This window comes from Pseudorca crassidens, chromosome 3 (genome assembly GCF_039906515.1).
Source record: "Pseudorca crassidens isolate mPseCra1 chromosome 3, mPseCra1.hap1, whole genome shotgun sequence".
Taxonomy (NCBI): Eukaryota; Metazoa; Chordata; class Mammalia; order Artiodactyla; family Delphinidae; genus Pseudorca; species Pseudorca crassidens.
In genome coordinates this window covers 30,782,914-30,803,555 of record NC_090298.1, presented here as the reverse complement: position 1 = coordinate 30,803,555, position 20,642 = coordinate 30,782,914, and the positions used below count along the sequence as shown (strand labels likewise).

At 35.7% G+C, this 20,642-nt stretch overlaps 1 protein-coding gene and 1 pseudogene across 2 annotated transcripts in view; one reads left to right on the top strand and one right to left on the bottom strand.

The window, feature by feature from the left end:
* Nucleotides 1–20,642, bottom strand: part of NIPBL (NIPBL cohesin loading factor) — a 192,509-nt gene that overhangs the window by 18,741 nt on the left and 153,126 nt on the right. For both annotated transcript variants that reach the window (XM_067730541.1, XM_067730540.1), the window contains exons 33-40: nucleotides 11,394–11,502; nucleotides 9,756–9,892; nucleotides 5,225–5,365; nucleotides 5,009–5,102; nucleotides 4,414–4,568; nucleotides 3,862–3,952; nucleotides 1,729–1,902; nucleotides 1,158–1,348 (exon numbers count right to left, since the gene is read on the bottom strand). In XM_067730541.1, the coding sequence (XP_067586642.1) occupies nucleotides 1,158–1,348; nucleotides 1,729–1,902; nucleotides 3,862–3,952; nucleotides 4,414–4,568; nucleotides 5,009–5,102; nucleotides 5,225–5,365; nucleotides 9,756–9,892; nucleotides 11,394–11,502 (1,092 nt within the window). The remainder of the gene's footprint in view (nucleotides 1–1,157; nucleotides 1,349–1,728; nucleotides 1,903–3,861; nucleotides 3,953–4,413; nucleotides 4,569–5,008; nucleotides 5,103–5,224; nucleotides 5,366–9,755; nucleotides 9,893–11,393; nucleotides 11,503–20,642) is intronic.
* On the top strand, nucleotides 15,810–19,286 carry LOC137220548 (uncharacterized; annotated as a pseudogene).

Here is a 20,642-nt window from a genome sequence, read left to right as displayed (position 1 = left end):
ATATTGTATCAATCTTAAATTTCCTGAATTTGATGACTGCATTATGATTTTGTAAGAGAATGTCCTTGTTCTTAAAAAAATATACGCTGAAGTGTTTGGAGGTAAAGAATCATGATATCTGAAACTTACTATCAAATGATTTGGAAAAAAGTGTACGTATTAAGAGAGAGAGAGAAAGCAAATGTGGCAGAACGTTAACAAATGGTGAAATATAGGTGAAGAGTATAAAGAAGTTTATTGTACCACTCTTGCAATTTTTTTTATAATTGTAAAATTTAAAAGAAAAGCTTAAAAAGAGAAGATATAATAAAAGCACAACCACCTGAGACCATTTAGAATACCAGCAAAGAGCCCTAAGTATCTAAAAAATTCAGGAGTATCAACATAGTACTGTATACTTAATTAAGTAATCTTGCCCTGAATCATGAAGAACAGGCTAAATACACATTACTGTGTTTTGTTTCAGGACACAGGGAAGAACACAGCATAACAACATAGAGCATATTTTAGAAAAGTTCCACAAAACATAGCCAAAATAAAAATCTTGAGGGTACAGGCTTTGGTTATCTAACAAATTTACTTCTGCCCCTCCTGAACATGTCAGATGGTGAATACTACAACATCAGAATTAGCTGCCAATTCCTTGTAGTACTAATATGTCTTGAGTACATCATCTAGTCTACACATCGGTGTTTTGAGGTGTTGTGTACTTGATATTACTTCCAATTAAAGATGAAGGAACTGAGTTCAGATTATATAGGTTATTTTTCTGTGGACTAAAATCCACCCTGTTTAAGACAGATTATACTCTTAACCCCAGTTACATTACATATTTGACATTACATACGGTTGGTTCTTAGAGATAAGAGTCAATATCAATTAAAACATATCTATCATTTCAGAAGAAATAATTCGGAGTACGTATTCTACAAATATAAATTGGAAGTTTGTTTAATAGAGATGTTATGAATATATGGGTATTTTGCAGTAAAGACAACCTAAAAGATGGACTAAAACTTGGATTCTTAAGAGTTTAGGACAAAAAAAAATCAACAACTAAGAGGAATAACGAACTACTTATTTTCTAATCACCAAGTCGTCAAATGGCAACAAATCTGGCTCTTTTGCTAAGTGCCGCTGCTATAAAACATACTTACCTGAACTGGATGAATAAGACCTTGGTTTAGAGTCAATGCAATGACATTTAGGGCAAAGTGGCGTACACTTGATTGGGTGTGAAAAAACGCCTCGAGCACCTGTTTGAGGTAAAGCTGCATGATGGAACTACTCATCCCTGAGGAAACATCACCCATTTCTTTTAAATCTTCCTGTTTTGCAACCTTCTTCCCTACAAAAGGAAGTAAACATACTAAGAACATGTACATTAACTTTACTAAATACTCTAAATTAGGCCACAACCAAAAGCACAAAATGTTATAGCTGTCCCAATGGTTCTCAATTTTTTTTTTTTTTGGGGGGAGGAGGGTCTGTTAGAGACTCTTTGAGAACCTGATGAGAACTATAATCTCTCTCCCTCCATCAAAATGTTTTCGTCTGCACATATATTAAATTTTATAAACTACTTCAGGGAGTTTATGAAGGATTCTTCTTTAACGGAACTCCTTTACCTAAAATTCCTTATCTATTAGATATCTGGATTAAAAAAGAGTCATAGGGTATGCTAACTGCAGCTACACTCTGCATTTTTGAAAGTATGTTTTTACTTACAGTCTCTATCTGCCTGCTGCATACGTGTATCTTCTTCTTGTAGGTAGGTCTGGAGGTTTTTTAACACCTGTATTTTTAAATTTACTGAGGAGTTTTTATCAGATAAAATATTATTGTATAGATTTTTCACCTCTTGCTCAAACATTAGACTTGGATGTTGAATAAAGGCAAATCCTAAAGAAGAGAGAAAACAAAAATTCTCTTGATATATTCACATTAAAATTAAATATAACATTTAATGTTGATAAAATTATACAAACAGCTCCTTATTTCAAAAATTAAAACTTAAAATGACTGGAAGAATATGCTGGTGGCCTTACCTAGAGAAGTATTACAGCAGGTACTTCTTTCCCCATGAATTAAAAACAAGAAATTGCATTTCAAAGGAGAATTTCACACAAGAGGAAACCTTGAGGAGGGAGCAGGGCCTAGTGGCTAGGGGAGTGGATTAGGAGTCAGGAGTCTTGGGTTCTATTCCTGGCTCCACCACTGACTTGTAGTGTGACCTTAGGTGAGTCACATAATATCTCTGTGCCTCAATTCTCCATCTGTAAAATGGGGACAATAATATTTACCACCCACCTACCTCAATGGGATATTTTCAGGATTTAAGAGGTAATGTCTGCAAACATTTTTTAGATTCCTAGCAGAAGGTACTACCTTGGAGCTATTAAAAATATATATATTGAAATATATTCATTTGATGAAATGGAATAATTCTAAAATAAAACTTAAAATCTTCTATTTGTTTCTCATATGTCATTATAATTGAAGCCACAATGCTGAATTCTACAACCACAAGCTAATAAGCAGCAAAATAATATTGTCCATGTTTATTTGTACAAAATGCTTATTTATGTGAGATAAAATGAAGATCCTTGATGAAAGCAAGTATTATGGATGCCAAATAACAAACTAAATTCAAAGCATAGAGTGATCAGATAACTAGCCCAAGGTGACACAGGATAACTATGGCCCAGGCAAGATGTCTTTTATCAACTAGTCTAAAGGCACTATTTTCTGGATAGTGCTGCAAGTTAAAATTTACACTCTTTGTTCTCTGAATTAGATGTAACACTATTAGTTTTTGCCACTTTATAGAATGTATGTCCAGATTGAATATTCAAATGTATACATGTGACTTAAAAGATAATACTCTATCAATATAACTCTCTAGTAAGTGATATCTGAATTTTTACTATATTTGCTATATGTAATTTTCTGAAAGAGATGAAGAAGTAATAAGATATTAAGATTTAAATTTATTTAAAGAAATCAGTAAACATTTAATGAAGTTTGGGTGACTTAGAAATATTAGCAACTGTCCATGCATATTAAATTATAAACCTTGCTAATGCTGCCAAAATAAAATTTCTAAATAAGTTGTTAACCTTACTGAGTAGCTTTACACGTATTTGTAAAAAACAGAACAAACAACAACAACACAAAAACCTGGAGAGAGTGCTCTTCTAATTTTTTTTACAGTGCATTCATTTCAGGTACTTTAATTCTACCCTTCTCATATTTCTCCCATATACCAATATCTTTCCAGATAAGCCACAAAAACCTAATTTTCTGCAAAGACATGTATTTATTACATCAATGATCCCTGAACAATAATACAGGAAAAGTATACATCCAAATTGTTCCTGTGGGGTTGTTTACCCTGTGCTTCTATATAAATAAATGTTTGGGTAGACTGCCCATTGTTTTCACCTTAGAAGAGGCAGACACATATAATGACAAAACTTTGCAAAGAAAAAGAACAATTTAAAAAATATGCAACAGCACAAATTCTTCTATATCACCTTTCTTTATTAAAGTATTTTAATGAATGTTTTTATGAAACCCTATGAATTAGGGGTAGAAGAATGTATTGTCATCTCTATTTTACTAATGAGGAAACTGACAAATAGAAGTTACACGACTTGCTCAAAGTCACCCAGGAAGTCACTGGATGAACCAATAATGGAACCCAGTTGTTTTAATCCCCAGACTTATATTTGAGATACCAGATCCTACTTTAAACAAAAACATACTTAAATAACTCAACAATTTAAATTCACAACATTTTAAAATTTGCTCAACCTCTCAAACAACTAAAGAATATGCAGAAATTTAGACTTATCTTACCTAGACCAATGATAGCTTTTGTTTGTACTTCTTCATCTGAATGCTTTGTAAAATACATCAATAGTTCAAGTACCTTATCCTTTATGTTAACCTAAGGGGGAAAAAAACCATGTTAAAGTGTATAAGGAAGAGTTAACTTAGATCGGTTTTCAACTATAAAGGAAAAAAATACCTAAAAGCAAACAATGAGAACTTCCACATGTGAACTTTACTAAGGAATAATTCACCAATACATTTATAAATCCATGAATTTTAGAACAGTGACATTCATTGAGAATGTTAAAAAAATGAACTGCTGCTGACATAAGCAGTGTGCCTACTAACACAAAGCTGATATAACTTGCGTAAACTTATCTTATTATGGACCTGTAACAAACAGTTCATGGATCAGAAGCCAGTCTGAGGACCATGCTTTGAGTAGCACTGTTTCAGAACTAAACCAGACTACCCTAATGCCGCCTTCATCCTGAGTCATTATAGTCATTTTCAATGCCCAGGGTCACACAGTTCTGTTTTTAAAGCATACTAAATAATTAATATTAGGATCTTTACCTTACTGTTGCCTTTAAAATCTTCCAGATCAAAATCAAAATGCCGACATAGTGCTCCAACAGTGAAAAGGGATCTAAGAAGTGCCGGTTTGTTTGTTAGCAGTGAAGTGTTATTTGGGTCCTCTTGGTGCTGACTTTTTAATTTTGAAATGGCACCTAATAAAGTAAGTAATATTTATTTATAACAAACCCTCTATCCTTAAATTGTTATGTTCAAATAATTACTGCTAATAAATTAAAATTAAATTTTACTAACGGTTCTAAGTATTAAACGTCTAGAAATATAAGGGCATTCCATTGAGCCTAAAAGAATTAATGTAAGAAAAAAATGATATTTAAATTTTATTTTACATGGTAGACAAAAAACTTATCAACATTTACTTATGAGGAGATAAATTTCTGAAGTAATCATACTGGGTTATTAAGGGAATATAAAAGACACCAGAAAATATTGCTTCTGAGAGTGGACCAGAGAGGACAATCATCACACCTCTTATAATTCCCTTGACACTACCTCTTATCAGATGTGTTAAAAAGGAACTGTATACACTGCAGGATCTAGCAGAATGATTTTAAAGCCCAGGCACTGAACTTACCATAGTATCTATTGAAACAGGCCCACACAAATTTAAAATTTTGTGTCACTTTATTTACAACTGCCCCAAGACAGCTTACACAATGTTGCACTACCTAAAAGAGAGAAAATGTTACTGTTTAGACAAAAGTTAAAGACAAAGGTAAAAACACATGATTAAGTTATCATTTGTGAATTATATACTGATCAACACAGAGATGGGAAAGTGAATGCTTACAGTCATGCCATATTTGATGATAAGCTTCATTAGGTCTTCTTCAATAGTGGCAAGGAAAGTTTCACTTGGATGCTCCATCAGTGGTACAACCAGCTCTAGGATTTTTGCAACATTGCAGATAACCATGAAATCATTTTGTGTCTATAAGGATAAAATTAGTGCTTTATGAAAAACAAAATCTGAAAACAAACTATATACAGCTTTACGTAGTTGGGAGGTTTGGTATTATATATATATATATATATATATATGTATATTTATATAAAGCTTTTTTTCAAAACAAAAACATTAGTAGAAAAGAACTTCTTTAAAGAATGAAGGGAAGAGCAGCAGATAGTGACAGGAACCTGGATTCTAGCTCTGTCACTAACTTACCATGTGATCTTTGGGTCACTTAATCACAATGCTACAATTACTCTTTTTCTTCCTAAAATGCACTAACAGTCAATTCTGAACAATGGGGTTTAACAGAGTATTTTACCAAGACTGGTATCGTTTTCAAGATTAGTATTTTTCAAACTAGGGTATGTTAACTCAGTAGTTCTCAACTGAGGGTGACTTTGCCCCCCAATGGATATTTGGCAATATATGGAGACACTTTTGGTTGTCACAACAGGGGCACAGGGGTGCTACTGGCATCTGGTGGATACAGGCTAAGTATACTGCCAAAAATCCTACAATGCTCAGAATAGCTCTTGACAACAAAAAATAATCCGGCCCTAAATGTTAACAGTGCTGAGGTTGAAAAGCCCTGTGTTAACCCTTCTTATGATAGATGAAAATGTGGAATCCCAGAACTAGGTATAAGTCTCCTTTATTTTAAAATTTAAAATATTCTATTAAAATTATTTTTTAATTTTAAAAGTTTTAAAGCTGATTAAAAACTAAGCGGTTTAAAAAATAGGTAGAACATTAAGAAACGAAAAAACCAAGAAACAAAGGGGACTTCCCTAGCGGTCCAGTGGTTAAGACTCTGCACTTCACTGCAGGGGGCGCGGGTTTGATCCCTAGTCGGGGAACTAAGATCCCACATGCCAGGCGGCAGGGCCAAATAAAACATCTTAAAAATAAATAAAGTAAAAGCTAGTGATTAAAAAAAAAAAGATATTAAAGGATTTACAGTAAAAAGTCTCTTTCCTACCCCTGTCCTCCAGTCACCCAGGGGTGTCCCTGCCCATAGGCAGATAAAGTTACTAGTTCTTTCTTTCCTTTCCTCTTCTCTCCCTTCCTTCCTTTCTCTTTCTTCCTTGACTAAGGTTTTAACATACGTTTTTTTATCTAGCCAAGTTATCATTCCTTATTCTTTTTTCTTTTTTAAAGATTTATTATTTATTTATTTATTTATTTTTGGCTGTGTCAGGTCTTAGTTGTGACACGCGGGGTCTTCGTTGAGGCAGGCGGGATTTTTCATTGTGGTGCACAGGATTCTCTCTAGTTGTAGTGTGCGGGTTTTCTCTTCTCTAGTTGTGGTGTGCAGATTCCAGGGTGCGTGGGCTCTGTAGTTGTGGCGTGTGGGCTCTATAGTTTGCAGCACGCAGGCTCAGTAGTTGTGACACATGGGCTTAGTTGCCCTGTGGCAACGTGGGATATTAGTTCCCTGACCAGGGATTGAACCCGCATCCCCTGCATTGTAAGGCAGATTCTTTACCACTGGACCACCAGGGAAGTCCCTCATTCCTTATTCTTAGCAACAGGTTTTTGACACTCATTTTGAACTCTTTGAGCTTATTATTACCGCACTGGTTAAAAACTTTCTGACCTTACATTCATCCTTCCTTTCAGGATACACAGAGGATTAAATAAAAAAACAGGCTAAGATCAATGTTTTTTTTCTAAGTAACATAGATATCCTATTGTTCCCTGCCATCTCCCACTCCCACCTCCTTTAAGCAACAGGGGATGAGTTAAAGTGGGTGTAGGGATAAATTAGTTTTTGTCAAGTAAGATAAATTCATTTGAGAATCACTGCCGAAATTTTACTTAAAAATATGTAGTAAAAAATTTTTGAAACATAACTGGCTTGAAAAATCAAGTAAATGAAGTATCTTAAATTCTAGAAGGAAAATTTAAATGAAGATGTAAATCATGAAGGAAAAGAGCTGTAGAACGTAAGAAATATTTGAAATGAATATACATAAGATAGTTCAGTATCTCAAACATTTAAAGAGTTTTCAAAAAAAGGTCCACAATTCAAAGGTAAAATGGGCAAATGATAACAACAGTCAAATCACAGAAAATCAAGTCCAATTGGTTAATATCATAAAAAAGATGCTCAACCTTCTTAGAAATCAGGGAAAGGAAACTGAAGCAACAATGAACTATACTCTTTTACACCTGTTAGACTGGCAAGGAGTACAAAAATGACACAGATTGTCATTTACTGGTTTCCAAAGAGGCTATGAAACATGTCCACCAGCAATCTGGAAAGATCTATTCAAAACCAAAACCAAAACTAAAAAAAAAATTCCCTCAATCTGGGAAGTTAATTCTTCAGAATCTACCCCAAAAGAAAAAAAGCACCAGTATTTAGAAGTATATGAATAGGAATGATTATTAAGGAATCGTTTGTAGTGGCTATCAATAGGAAACAATGTAAATAAGTACCTGCCAAGATGGGAAATGGTTAAATAAATCACAGGACGTCCATAAAATGAATATTATGTAGCCATTCAAAAGGATGAATTAAACATATATCAGTTGTTTTGAGATTAGTAAAAATGCCTAACAGATATGTATATAACATGACCTGATATTTAAAAAATCTGGTCAACCATTTGTTTACATGTCTATGTGTGCCTACAATTATAGAAACATGGATAAAGTGGCAAGGATATTCCAGATTGCTTATCTTGAGAAGAGGAGGAATAAAGATGGGGGTAGGATATAAAAAACAAAAACAATTTTAAAATGTGTCTATTGTATTTATGAGATGGCCTTATTTATATAAAACTCTATATTGGTGTATATATAAAAATATGTATATATGCATAACAAATTATACAAAATGTTTTCAAAGTAACCTTGTTTTAAAAAAATATTGACTGAAAAGAGGACAATTTATAAAGGTTCCATTATAGTTCAGATTCTAGAGGCAAGCCATGGTGTTGAATTCTAGTTTTGGGACTTGTTAGCTGTGTGACACTAGGCAAGTTAGTTATATTCTCTAAGCTTTCGTTCCTTATCTGTAAAACTGAGATAATAACGGTACCGACCTCACAATGTAAATGAGATAATGTATGTAAAATTCTTCACAGTGTTTGGCACTGTGCTCAATAAATATTATCTATTATTATTAGCCACAGATTACATATTAATCCATTTATTTCTGGATCTAACACCAAGATCTAAGTCCTAAAGATAGAATTAAATGTTGTCTTAAATGTTGTTTTCAGAAGTACTATATATTGTTTTTGTTTTTTTAAAATAAATTTATTTTATTTTTGACTGCATTGGGTCTTCGCTGCTGCGCACGAGCTTTCTTTAGTTGTGGCTAGCAGGGGCTACTCTTCGTTGCGATGTGTGGGCTTCTCATTGTGGTGGCTTCTCTTGTTGCGAAGCACGGGCTCTAGGCACGCAGGGTCAGTAGTTGTGGCACACGGGCTTAGTTGCTCCGCGGCATGTGGGATCTTCCCGGACCAGGGCTCGAACCCGTGTCCCCTGCACTGGCAGGTGGATTCTTAACCACTGCGCCACCAGGGAAGCCCTATATATTGTTTTATATATTGTTTTTAATGCATTTATCTTCTGGTACTTTCCTCTGTCTTTAAAATTTCTCAGGACATCCTGAAGATTTTCACCTAGAATTTGTTAATTTAGATCACCAAAAAAACCTGACTGTGGCAACAAAACAAATTTAGTAAACAGTTCAAGTTAGCTCCTTAGGAACACTGGGAACATAGTAAGTAAAAAACTATTTACATTTATAGGTTTTTAGACTATTTTAAAATTTAGTGTTATAATAAGCCACTTAACTCACCAAGCTGTCATGTTAAGTTGCTAGATTATCTTACTCAAGTAATATTTAATCTTCACATTTGATTTTAGGAAAATATAGTATGTGTAATATTAACTTAAAATAACAGCCTAGCATCTCTGATGATCCTAGGTCTTCCATATTCAATATACTGATACGTTATAAAAATAAATAAAATATATCAAAAATGACAAATGAAAAGCAAAATCAGAATCCGAAAGACAGTAAATTTCTCAGTGACAGGAACTCTGTCTCATTCACCTTTTAAGTCCTAACGATAATTACAACGTTTATTAAGCATTACTGAGGATTTAGCTTGAGGAGTTCACAAAGAAATGGGACTTGAACTTTATTTATAATACATCAGAAAAAGGATGTTTGTAGATAACTTGCCACAAATATTAGAACAAACATTTGAGTACATAACCCAGTTGATCTGTCAGTGAAAATGACTGTCATCTGTCAGTGAAAATGTGGATGACACAATGTGAATTTTAAATTTAAAATATTTACTACATGGTTTATATAAGAGAAAAATAGGACAGCTCTAATACTTACACTACATTTAGTGGTAAGATATGGTTGCATAGTCATGGCATGTTTAACCATGAGCTGGGGTCTTATTTTGCTGAATAAGAACAAAGTGGTTATGCAAGCTACCAATCGTCCAGAATTCACACCTTTATTGTCAGAGTCTGGAAAAACAAACAGAGAAATAAGACACTAAAATATGACAAGGCAATGGAAATTATACAGAATATTATTTAAATTACTCAATACTATCCCCTGAATAGATTCAGTGCATGCCTGAATACAACAGATTAGCATTTCTTATGATGCTAGACTTCCTGCATTTCATTTTTTCTTTGTTATATTACATATGTAAAGGATAAAGGACAAGGAGGCTGCACTAGGGAAGGCAAGTTTTACACTGAGGGGAGTAGGACTGAAGTTAAAAAGTAGAATGAAAGTTGGGAAGTTTAGAGATGGAATTTTCAGAATAAACATGGTATTGATTATATCTAAAACTGGATGGAAATGAGTATGGGAAAGAAAATTAGCAAAGGAGGACAAAGACAATTTAGCTGAGGTGATACTGTGTTTAAGGGTACTGGGGAGAAAAAGAGATGCTGCTGTGGCAGAAGAATGTTAGAAGACAGGAATGATAAGAAGGTGGACCAGTGCTATATTAGAAAAGTAAACAAAATGCTGTTCAGGTGAGAGGAAAATGTTGCTAGTTAGGAGATAAAATGTTTCTTGGTTCTCAGGAGGTTTTAGAGGAGATTAGAAACTTTTTAACATTAAGTGACAACAGTATCACCCTTAAAATCTAGGATAGGGAAAAGTAGGGGAAACAAAATATACAAAGAAAAAGAGGTAAACATGGAAAATGAAAAAAAAAATTAAAGAAAAAAAACTGCAATAAAAATATAAAGAATATCAACAATTTTACCATAAATGATACCTCTGTATAGAGGCAACTGGCCCCCAATTCTGAAAACTGACTGAGGCTGACTATTGTTCCTCATTAATGTACATTAGGGGATGGGAAATAATGTTAGTCTTGTGTGCTTTTAAGCAATAGATATCCATTATGACTTTTATAAGTTTTATATAATTATTTATATTTTCATTAACTTCAATTTTGTGACTGACAGTGTGATAAATAATATAAAATATTAAATATTTAAGGAATTTCTCAATTAAAAAATATTAAGAGCTTTCTAGGTCAAGATTAAGCACATGTTATATAATAATTATAAATGATATTAGGTATATACTACAAATCTTTTAAAAATATTTTTATAATAATTAAAACAATTTCATTTTGATAGAAAATTTTATATAATTTAAAAGATATTGAACAGTTTTTGGATGAGTGCATTTAGCTAAATACATATTAGCCCCTGGACTTACTTTAATTCCTGTTCATTATGACATCTAAAATTATGTGCTATTGAAAGGTATGTGGAAGAGACAAGTCCTATGCTTTTATTGTACTGCTCTAGATAATATTACTCAACCATAACAATATAACCTAGGATTCAACACCAAACAAAAAACAGATTTCATTTAAAAGTGAAGTAGTTAATTATTAGGCTAAGCAGAGCTAGAGGCAAAAATGAGAAATGTGCCCAAAGTATTTTAAAATATCTTATAAAATCAACTTAACGACCAATATATAAAATGTCTTACCAGCTAGAGATTCCTCATATTTAAGAATGTGCTCAACTAGGTTATCAACAAGTTGAGTACAAGCTTTCTTCACAGGTTTATATGAGGAATCCTCTTCGGACTTCAACAACTATATATGTATATATATAAAAAAAAAAATCCCAGTATAATTATTCATTAGACAATAATAATATAAACGCATTAAATGTGTCCATAAGTAATAAGCTTTTCAATTGGTTATTAACAATTTAATACTGAAAATGCAAATTAATAAACAAAAATATGTAACAAATATTTAAAAATATCTTATAAACCAGTAATTTATAGATACTTTCAAACAATTTTAGTATGAAGTTATTTAAATTGCTATGTGTAGGACCTAAGGTAGAATATGAGAGAAATGAGAACGGTGACCTTCTTTTAAGAGTACCACTCAATGTTAGTTGAATGATTTTAAAGAATGAGAATTCCATTCCTTATTATTTCAAGTTCTTTGATGTCTCAAAAAAGTATATTATGGGTTAAGTACATTTTTAAAATAATTGTAACTACATCTGAATTGCACCTTATAATTCGCAATTATAAAACACAAGGCTGGATTTCTTCCCTGTGTTATCTTTTACCAAGTTATTAATAAACAATGTTAGAAAAGTGTTACGAATAATGATATGAGGAAAAGAGATCAGTTTAACTATAGCCAAAAAATAAAACCAATCCAATCTTTCATAATAATCAGAGGTCAATGGTAAAGTCATCTAAGGTATATCTGTTTTGTTAATAAAGAATAGCTAATACAATTCTGGAGCTATTAAAGAAACTGAAATGTTTAATTTCTGAAAAGAGTTCCAGTGCTGTCCAATGTAACTTTCTACAATGATGGATATGTTCTATATCTGTGCTGCCCATTATTGCTGCTACAAGCCACATGCAGCTACAAAACACTTCAAATGTGGATAGTATAACTGAGGAATTAAAAGTAAATAAAAATTCAAGTTAATTTAAATGAAAAAACATGTGTGGCTAGTATGGGACAGCACAAGTTTAAACTTTCACTACAATATGCGTGGATGATTAAAACTGATAGCAATCAGAATAACATATCACACACATTTCCCCTGCTCCCTCCAATTTAAAGAAATAAATGTAAGCAAGAGAACTTCAATTTACCCAGTTACAACTCTGAACAGCAAATTCTCCTTGTCCTGCTCTATAACTCAACCTTAAGCAGCTATTAAAATTATATGCTAGTCTGGTCTTTTTCAGGCAGGAGTAGAAAACAATCTCCTCGCCTGTTTTTTCTTTCTGCTCTCCAAGACATCAAGTTTACATAAAAGTATTAGTCATAAATTTTAGTTCATGACATTGCCAATACTGGTTATGTGCCCTTTTAATTTATTTACTTATAAATATAATGATGCACTATGAACCTAACTCAAGAATATTTCCAATAACTTGTATTTCCCAATGTGCTCCTTCCTTTATCCCATCTTCCTCTTTAACTTTCAAGGTACCACTTATCAGGAATTTTACCATTTCTTTGCTTAAAAAAAATTGTCTAAGCTAAATACTGTTTATAGTTTTGCTGGATTTTCAACTTTCTGAAAGGTATCATACTGGATGTAGTCTTCTGAGATGTGCCTTTTTTCACTTAACATGTCACTAACTGTAATCCAGGTTGTTGCATGAAACAACTTTATTCATTTTCACTGCTATACGACAGGCCGTTTTATGTCCATACTGCAATTCATTTATCCATTCTTCTGAAGATAGGTTAATTAAAATTTTAGTGGCATAATGAACATTCTTGTCTCCTGGTGCACATATGCAAGATTCTCTTGGGTATATACCTTGGCGTGGAACTACTGGGTCTTAGGATATATGAAAGTTCAACTTTATGAAATAATACTAAATTTAAAAACTTTTGTTGTAATATTTTCTCAGCGCCAGTGTTTAAGAGATGCTATTTAATCCATCTTTTCTCCATCATTTGTTATCACCGAACTTCAACTTTCGCCAATCAAATGGGTGTAAAATGGGGTCTTGATTTGTATTTCCTATATTACTTATGAGGCTGAATACCTTATAGGCCATGTGTGCTATCTCCTCTATGAACTGCCTATTCATGACTTTCTCCTGTTTTCCTGCCAGGACTCTTGCCTTATACTGGTTTGCAGGACAGGAGTTCTTTACATACTTTTAACAATGATCCTTTGTTAGCTATATGTGTATCAAATATCTTTCCCAGTTTGTGACCTGTGTTTTCTTGATTCATAAATGTTCCTCATTTTAAGGCAGTGAAATTTATCAATCTTTCCAGGTTAATGGCTTTTGTGACTTAAGAAATTCTTCCCTAAGAAAGGTCAAAAATATATTCACACATATACTTTCTTCTGTAAGTTTTAAAGATTTCCTTTAATCTATATGGAATTGACTGCTGAGTTGAAGAATTAAAAAAAAAAAAAACTTTATGGATAGCCACTTGACCCAGTCTCATTTATTGAAAAATCCATGCTACCTTAATTACTGTATCTCTAAAAATAAGTCCTGATATGTGTGTTAAGGCACATCAGCGTCCCAGCATTTTCAGAAGTGACAATTATTTTCAGCTCTTTACTTTTCCATATACATTTTTTAATCACTTTGACAGGTTGATGAATACTTTTTGTTCTTGATTTTGATGAGATCTTTTAATATCTTTCCATTTTGCACGATTTTCATTTTAGGTTTTATAGTTTATTCTCTGTCAGATTTTATTCCTAGTTTACTAGAAGTTATCATTCAAGGGTATTAAATTTTATCAACGATTTCTCCTGTATCCTGACATGATTATTTTTTGTTTAATGTTAAATCATACACACATGTGATGTTAAACCAGCCCCATGATATGCATGCATAGATATATGTGTGCATATGTATATGTAAACATATACACATCTCTATCCATCTTTTTGATGCATTTCAAAGTAAGCTGCAGACATCAGTGTATTTCCTCTTTTTTCCTTTTTTTTTTTTTTTTTTTTTTTTTTGCGGTACGCGGGCCTCTCACTGTTGTGGCCTCTCCCGTTGCGGAGCACAGGCTCCGGACGCACAGGCTCAGTGGCCATGGCTCACAGGCCTAGTCGCTCTGCGGCATGTGGGATCTTCCCGGACCGGGGCACGAACCCGTGTCCCCTGCATCGGCAGGCGGACTCTCAACCACTGCGCCACCAGGGAAGCCCTCTTTTTTCCTTTTGAGATAAAATTTACATGAAATATGTACAAATCTTCAGTGTGTACTCGCCCGGTTTTGTTAAGTGTATTCACCTATATAAGTCAAACTCCCTATCAAGATAAAGGACAGTCTTTCTCCATCTTTAACTTATATCAGAATCATCTGGAGACTTTGTTTAGGTGGGCTCCTACTTCAGAGTTATGGATTAAGTCTGGGGTAAAGCCTTAGAACTTCACTTCTAACAAGTCACAGGTAATCTTGATAACTTTTAGAACCACTGATATAGATTATTACCATCACCCCTGAAAGTCCCCTCATGTTCCTCTCCAGTCAATCCCTGGCCCCCTGCAACCACTCTTCTGATATTTTTCCAATATAGATTAGTTTAGCCTCTCCTAGAGCTTCATATAAGTGGAATCATAATATGTACTCTTCTGTGTAAGGTTTCTTTCATTCTGCATGTTTTTATTATTTACCTATGTTGCTGGATGTATCAATAGTTTGTTCCTTTATGATATGGTGTACTATTAAGTTGTATGGATACATCAGGTTTTTTTTAACCCATCACTGGTTGATGGAGACAGACACTATTTGATTGTAAACTCAGGCAGGAGAAATCAAGCTGCACCTTCAACACTTTGCTTAGAAATCTCCTCAGCTAAACATTCAATTTCATCACTTGAAGGTCTACCTTTCACAAAACACTAGAACAGAAACACAATTTAGCCAAGTTCTTTGTCACGTTATAACAAAGACTCACTTTTCTCTGTTGACTGAGAATGTCAACATGTTCCTCATTTGCATCTGAGACCTCATCAGAATGGCTTTTAACCATCCATATTTCTACCAACATTCTGTACATGATTATATATATGCTTTAAAGAGAAGGAAGCTTTCCCTATAGTTCTTCTCTTTTCTTTCTGAGCCCTCATCAGAATTGCCTTTAAATGTCTTCACAGCAATATCAGTTTTTCTCTAGTATGCACCTCAAAAATCTTCTGGTGTCTACCAACTACCCAATTCCAAAGTCACTTCCACATTTTTAGGTATTTATTTCAGCAGCACCTCACTTGTTGATACCAATTTCTTAGTATGGGCTGCTTTAACAAATACCATAGACTATGTGGATTAAACAATAGAATTTATTTCTCATAGTTCTGAAGGTTGGGAAGTGCAAGATCAACGTATGGTTGGTTTCTGGTGAAGATCCTCTTCCTAGCCTGAAGATGGCTGTCTTCTTGTTGTATCCTCACACAGCAGAGAGCAGACAGGTAATTTCTCTCATGTCTCTTCTTAGAAGGACACTAATCTGATTCATGAGGGCCCCACCCTCATGACCTAATTATCCTCCAAAGGCCCCATCTCCTAATACCATCACACCGGGTATTAAGCTTCAACATTATGTTGAAGATTCAACAAAGATTCAATCCACAGCATTCTTTGAAGAATCCTCTTGAGGAAGGAGTTCCATGCACTACTGAAAATTTATACTGTTAATCCTGTCTCCAACCTTCCCCAAAGGAACCTATAGTCTTTTACCAGGTTAACTGTGCGTTGGGGGAAAAAAATTATTAGACCTTTTAGGGATTACCAGACACTGGCTCTGAACTGACACGAATTCTAGGAGACCCAAAACATCACTGTGGCCCACCAATCAGAGTAGGAGCTTATGGAGGTCAGATGATCAATGAAGGTATAGCTCAGGTCTGTTTCACAGTGAGTCCAGTGGGTCCCTAAACCCATCCTCTGGTTATTTCACCAGTTCCAGAATGCAAAATTAGAATAGATTTATTCACAGGCTGACAGAATCCCCACGTTGGTTCTTTGATCAATGGAGTGAGGGCTATTGTGGTGGGAAAGGCCAACTAGAAGCCACTAGGACTGTTTCTACCTAGGAAAATAGTAAATCAAAAACAATACTGTATCACTGGAGGGACTGCTGAGATTAGTGCTACCACCAAAGACTTGAAGGATGCAGGGGTTGTGATTCCGACCACATCCTTATTCAACTTGCCTATTTGGCCTGAGAAGACAGATGGATCCTGGAGAATGACAGTGAATCAGCATAAGCTTAACCAGGTCGGGACTCCATTGTAGCTGCTGCACCAGATGACGTATCAGTGCTTGAGCAAATTAACACATCCTCTGGGATCTGGTGTGCAGCTACTGATCTGGCAGATGCCTTTTTCTCATCCCTGTCAAAGGCCCACCAGAAGCAGTTTGCTTTTAGCTGGCAAGGCCGGCAATACACTGCACTGCCCTGTCTCAGAGGTATATTAACTCTCCAGCCATACATTATAATTTAGTTTGCATGTTCTTGATTATCTTTCCCTTCAACAAGATATCACACTGGCCCATTACATTGATGACATTATGTTGACTGTATGTAGTAAGCAAAAAGTAGCAACTACACTAGACTTACTGGTAAGATGCGCGTGTCAAAGTGTGGGAAATAAATCCAACAAAAATTTAGAGGTCTTTTACTTCAAAGAAATTCCTGGGGGCTTAGTGGTGTGGGGTATGTTGAGATATTCACTGTAAAGTAAAGAATAAGATGTTGCATCTGGTCCCTCCTATAACCAAAAAGGAGACTCAAAATCTAGTGGGTTTCTTTGAATTTTGGAGGCAACAAATTCCTCATTTGGGTATATTATTCTGGCCCATTTACTGAGTGACCTAAGAAGCTGCCAGTGTTGAGTGGGGCCCAGAACAGAAGAAAAGGCTCTGGAATAGGTCCAGGCTGCTGTGCAAGTTGCTTTGCCACTTGGGCCATATGATCTAGCAGATCCAGTGGTGCTTGAAGTGTTAATGGAAGACAGGGATGCTGTTTGGAGTCTTTGGCAAGCCCCCATAGGTGAACTGCAGTATAGGCCCTTAGGATTTCGGAGCAAAGGCTTGCCATCCTCCATAGAAATAGCTCTTGGCATGCTACTGGGCCTCAGTAGATACTGAATGCCTAGCCATGGGCCACCAAATTATCATGCATTCCGATCTGTCATGAACTGGGTGTTTTCTGACTCACCAAGCCATAAAGTTGGGTGTGAAAAGCAGTACTCTATTATCAAATGTACGTGGTATATACATGATTAGGTCAGAGCAGGCTAAGGGGCACTTGAAAAAATGGCCTAAATGCCTGTGGTTCCCACTTCTGCTACACTACCTTCTCTCTCCCAGCTTGCACCTATGGCCTCAGCTGACCATGGGGAAGACCCTAGGGTCAGATGACAGAGGAAGAGAAGACTTGGGCCTGGTTTATAGATGGGTCTGCACAATATGCAGGTACCACCCAAAAGTGGACAGTTGTAGCAATACAACTCCTTTCTGGGACATTCCTGAAGGACAGTGGTGAAGAGAAATTTTCCCACTGGGCAGAACTTGAAGCTGTGCATCTGGTTGTTCACTTTGCTTGGAAGGAGAAATGACCAGATGTGTGATTATATACTGATTCATGGGTCATGGCCAATGGTTTGGCTGGATGGTCAGGGACTTGGAAGGAACATGATTGAAAAGTTGTTGATAAGGAAATCTGGGGAAGAGGCATGTGGAGACATCTCTGAATGGGCAAAATCCATGAAAATATTTATATCCCACATGAATGTTCACCAAAGGGTAACCTTAGCAGAAGAGGATTTTAAAAATCAAGTGGATAGGATGACCTGTTCTGCAGATACCTTCTCTGAGGATATCAGCCTCTTTCCCCAGCCACTCCTGTCATCACCCAATGGGCTCATGAACAAACTATCCATGGTGGCAGAGATAGAGGCCATGTATAGGCTCAGCAACATGGACTTCTACTCACCAAGGCCACACTGGCTATGGCTACCACTGAGTGCCCAACCTGCCAGCAGTAGAGACCAACACTGAGTCCCTCATATGGAATGATTTCCTGTGGTGATCAGCCAGCTACCTGGTGGCAGGTTGATTACACTGGACTGCCTCCATCATGGAAGAGGCAGCATTTTGTTCTTACTGGAATAGACACTCTGGATACAGATTTGCCTTTCCTGCAGGCAATGCTTCTACCAAAACTATCTCCTGCGGACTTACAGAATACCTTATCTACCATAATGGTACTCCCAACAGCATTGCTTTTGATTAAGAAACTCACTTCACAGCAAAAGAAGTGTAGCAACGAGCCCATGCTCATGTTCCCGACTATTCTGAAACAGCTGACTTGATAGAATGTGGAATGTCCCTTTAAAGATTCAGTTACAGCACCAGATAGGTGGCAATATCCTGCAATGGCTCAGGCAAGATTCTCCAGCAGGCTCTTATGCTCTGAGTCAGCACTGATACATGGTGCTGTTTAGTCCATAGCCAGGATTAGTCCAGGAATCAAGAGGTGGAAATTTGAGGGGCATCACTCACTATTACCCCTAGTGACCCATTAGCAAAATTTTTGCTTCTGTTCCATCTACTTTATGCTCTGCTGGCTTAGAGAGAGGTTCTAGAGAGGGAATGTTTCTACCAGGAAACACAACCATAATCCCACTGAACTGAAAGTTAGTAGTGTCACCCAACTACTGTGTGCTCCTCATGCTTCTGAATCAACAACAAAGAAGGGAGTTAGGGTTCTGGATGGAGTGATTGATCCTGACTACCAAGAAGAAACTGGAGTACTACTCTATAATGGAGGTACGGAAGAGTATGTCTGGAATACAAGAGATCCCTTAGGCCATCTCTTAGTATTATACCAGCTGTGATCACATTACCAGTTATAGAAATAAGGACTTCAATTGCCATGAGTATTTCCTACTTATTTTGTCATGAATACATTTGTGTGTGTGTGTGTTGTGTGTACAGAGGTGGGGGAGAGGGAAAGTGAGAAAATATCTTTCTTCCCCACCCCCCGCTTATTCCTTTATCACATAACATAAAGTGTACTGACTTCATATCACAGTATTTAAATGTTGTTAATCTGACATCACAGTACTTAAATTATGGGATATCAAGAAGAGTAAACATCACTCAAGGACTTCTTCTGGGGAAGGGGTTGGTGCATTTTTGGTTACATGCATGATAGTTGTATCATGTTAGGTAGAACCATGACCTTGTTATTGTCTTTATTTGGAGATTTAGTATGGTTTAAGTAGATGTATATGGGTACCAAGTTAACAAAGGGTAGAACTGTGATGGTTAATTCTAAGTGTTAACTTGACTGGGCCAAGGGATGCCCAGTTATCTGGTTACACATTATTACTGGATGTGTTGGTGAGTAAAGGTGGTTCTAAATGAGATTAGCATTTGAATTCGTGAACTCAGCAAAGGAGACTGCCCTCTCCAATGTGGGTGGGGCTGAATAGAACAGAAGGTAGAGGAAGGGAGAATCCAACCATTTTCTGAGTACTTGAGCTGGGACATTGGTCTCCTCCCACATTTGGACTGGGATTTACGCTATCAGCTTCCGTGGTTCGGGCCTTAGGACACAGACTAAACTACATACTAGGGGCTTTCCTGGGTCTCCAGTTTACAGACAGCAGACTGTGGGATTTAAGAACCTCCATAATCACATAAGCCAATTCCTTATAATAAATCTGTCTCCCTTTCTCAGTATCTTGTTGGTTCTGTTTCTCTGGAGAAATATGACTAATACATGTCCCTTCTGAGTCAATCCCTGACCCCTGCAATCACTCCTCTGATTTTTTCCAATACAGATTAGTTTTGCTTCTCCTCGAACTTCATATAAATGGAATCAGAGTATGTACTCCTCTGTGTAAGGCTTCCTTCATTCTGCAGTGTTTTCATTAACCGTCTATGTTGCTGTATGTATCAGCAGTCTGTTCCTTTATGATGTGGAGCACTATCAAATTGTATGGATATATCAGTTTCTCTATTCATTCACTGATTGATGGCAATAAGAGTATTTGATTGTAAACTTCAAGAAGGAGATCTTGTTTTGGACTACAAAGGCCAGGAACAGATGAAATATAGTTTATTCAAGTTTTTTCATTGCCTGCATTTTCTTGTAAACTAAAAAAAGGCTGTAGTCTTAGATCATAAACGATGACAATGAGTGGCTCTGTAAAATTAATTCTGTGTACCCACCATAGGCTATGACA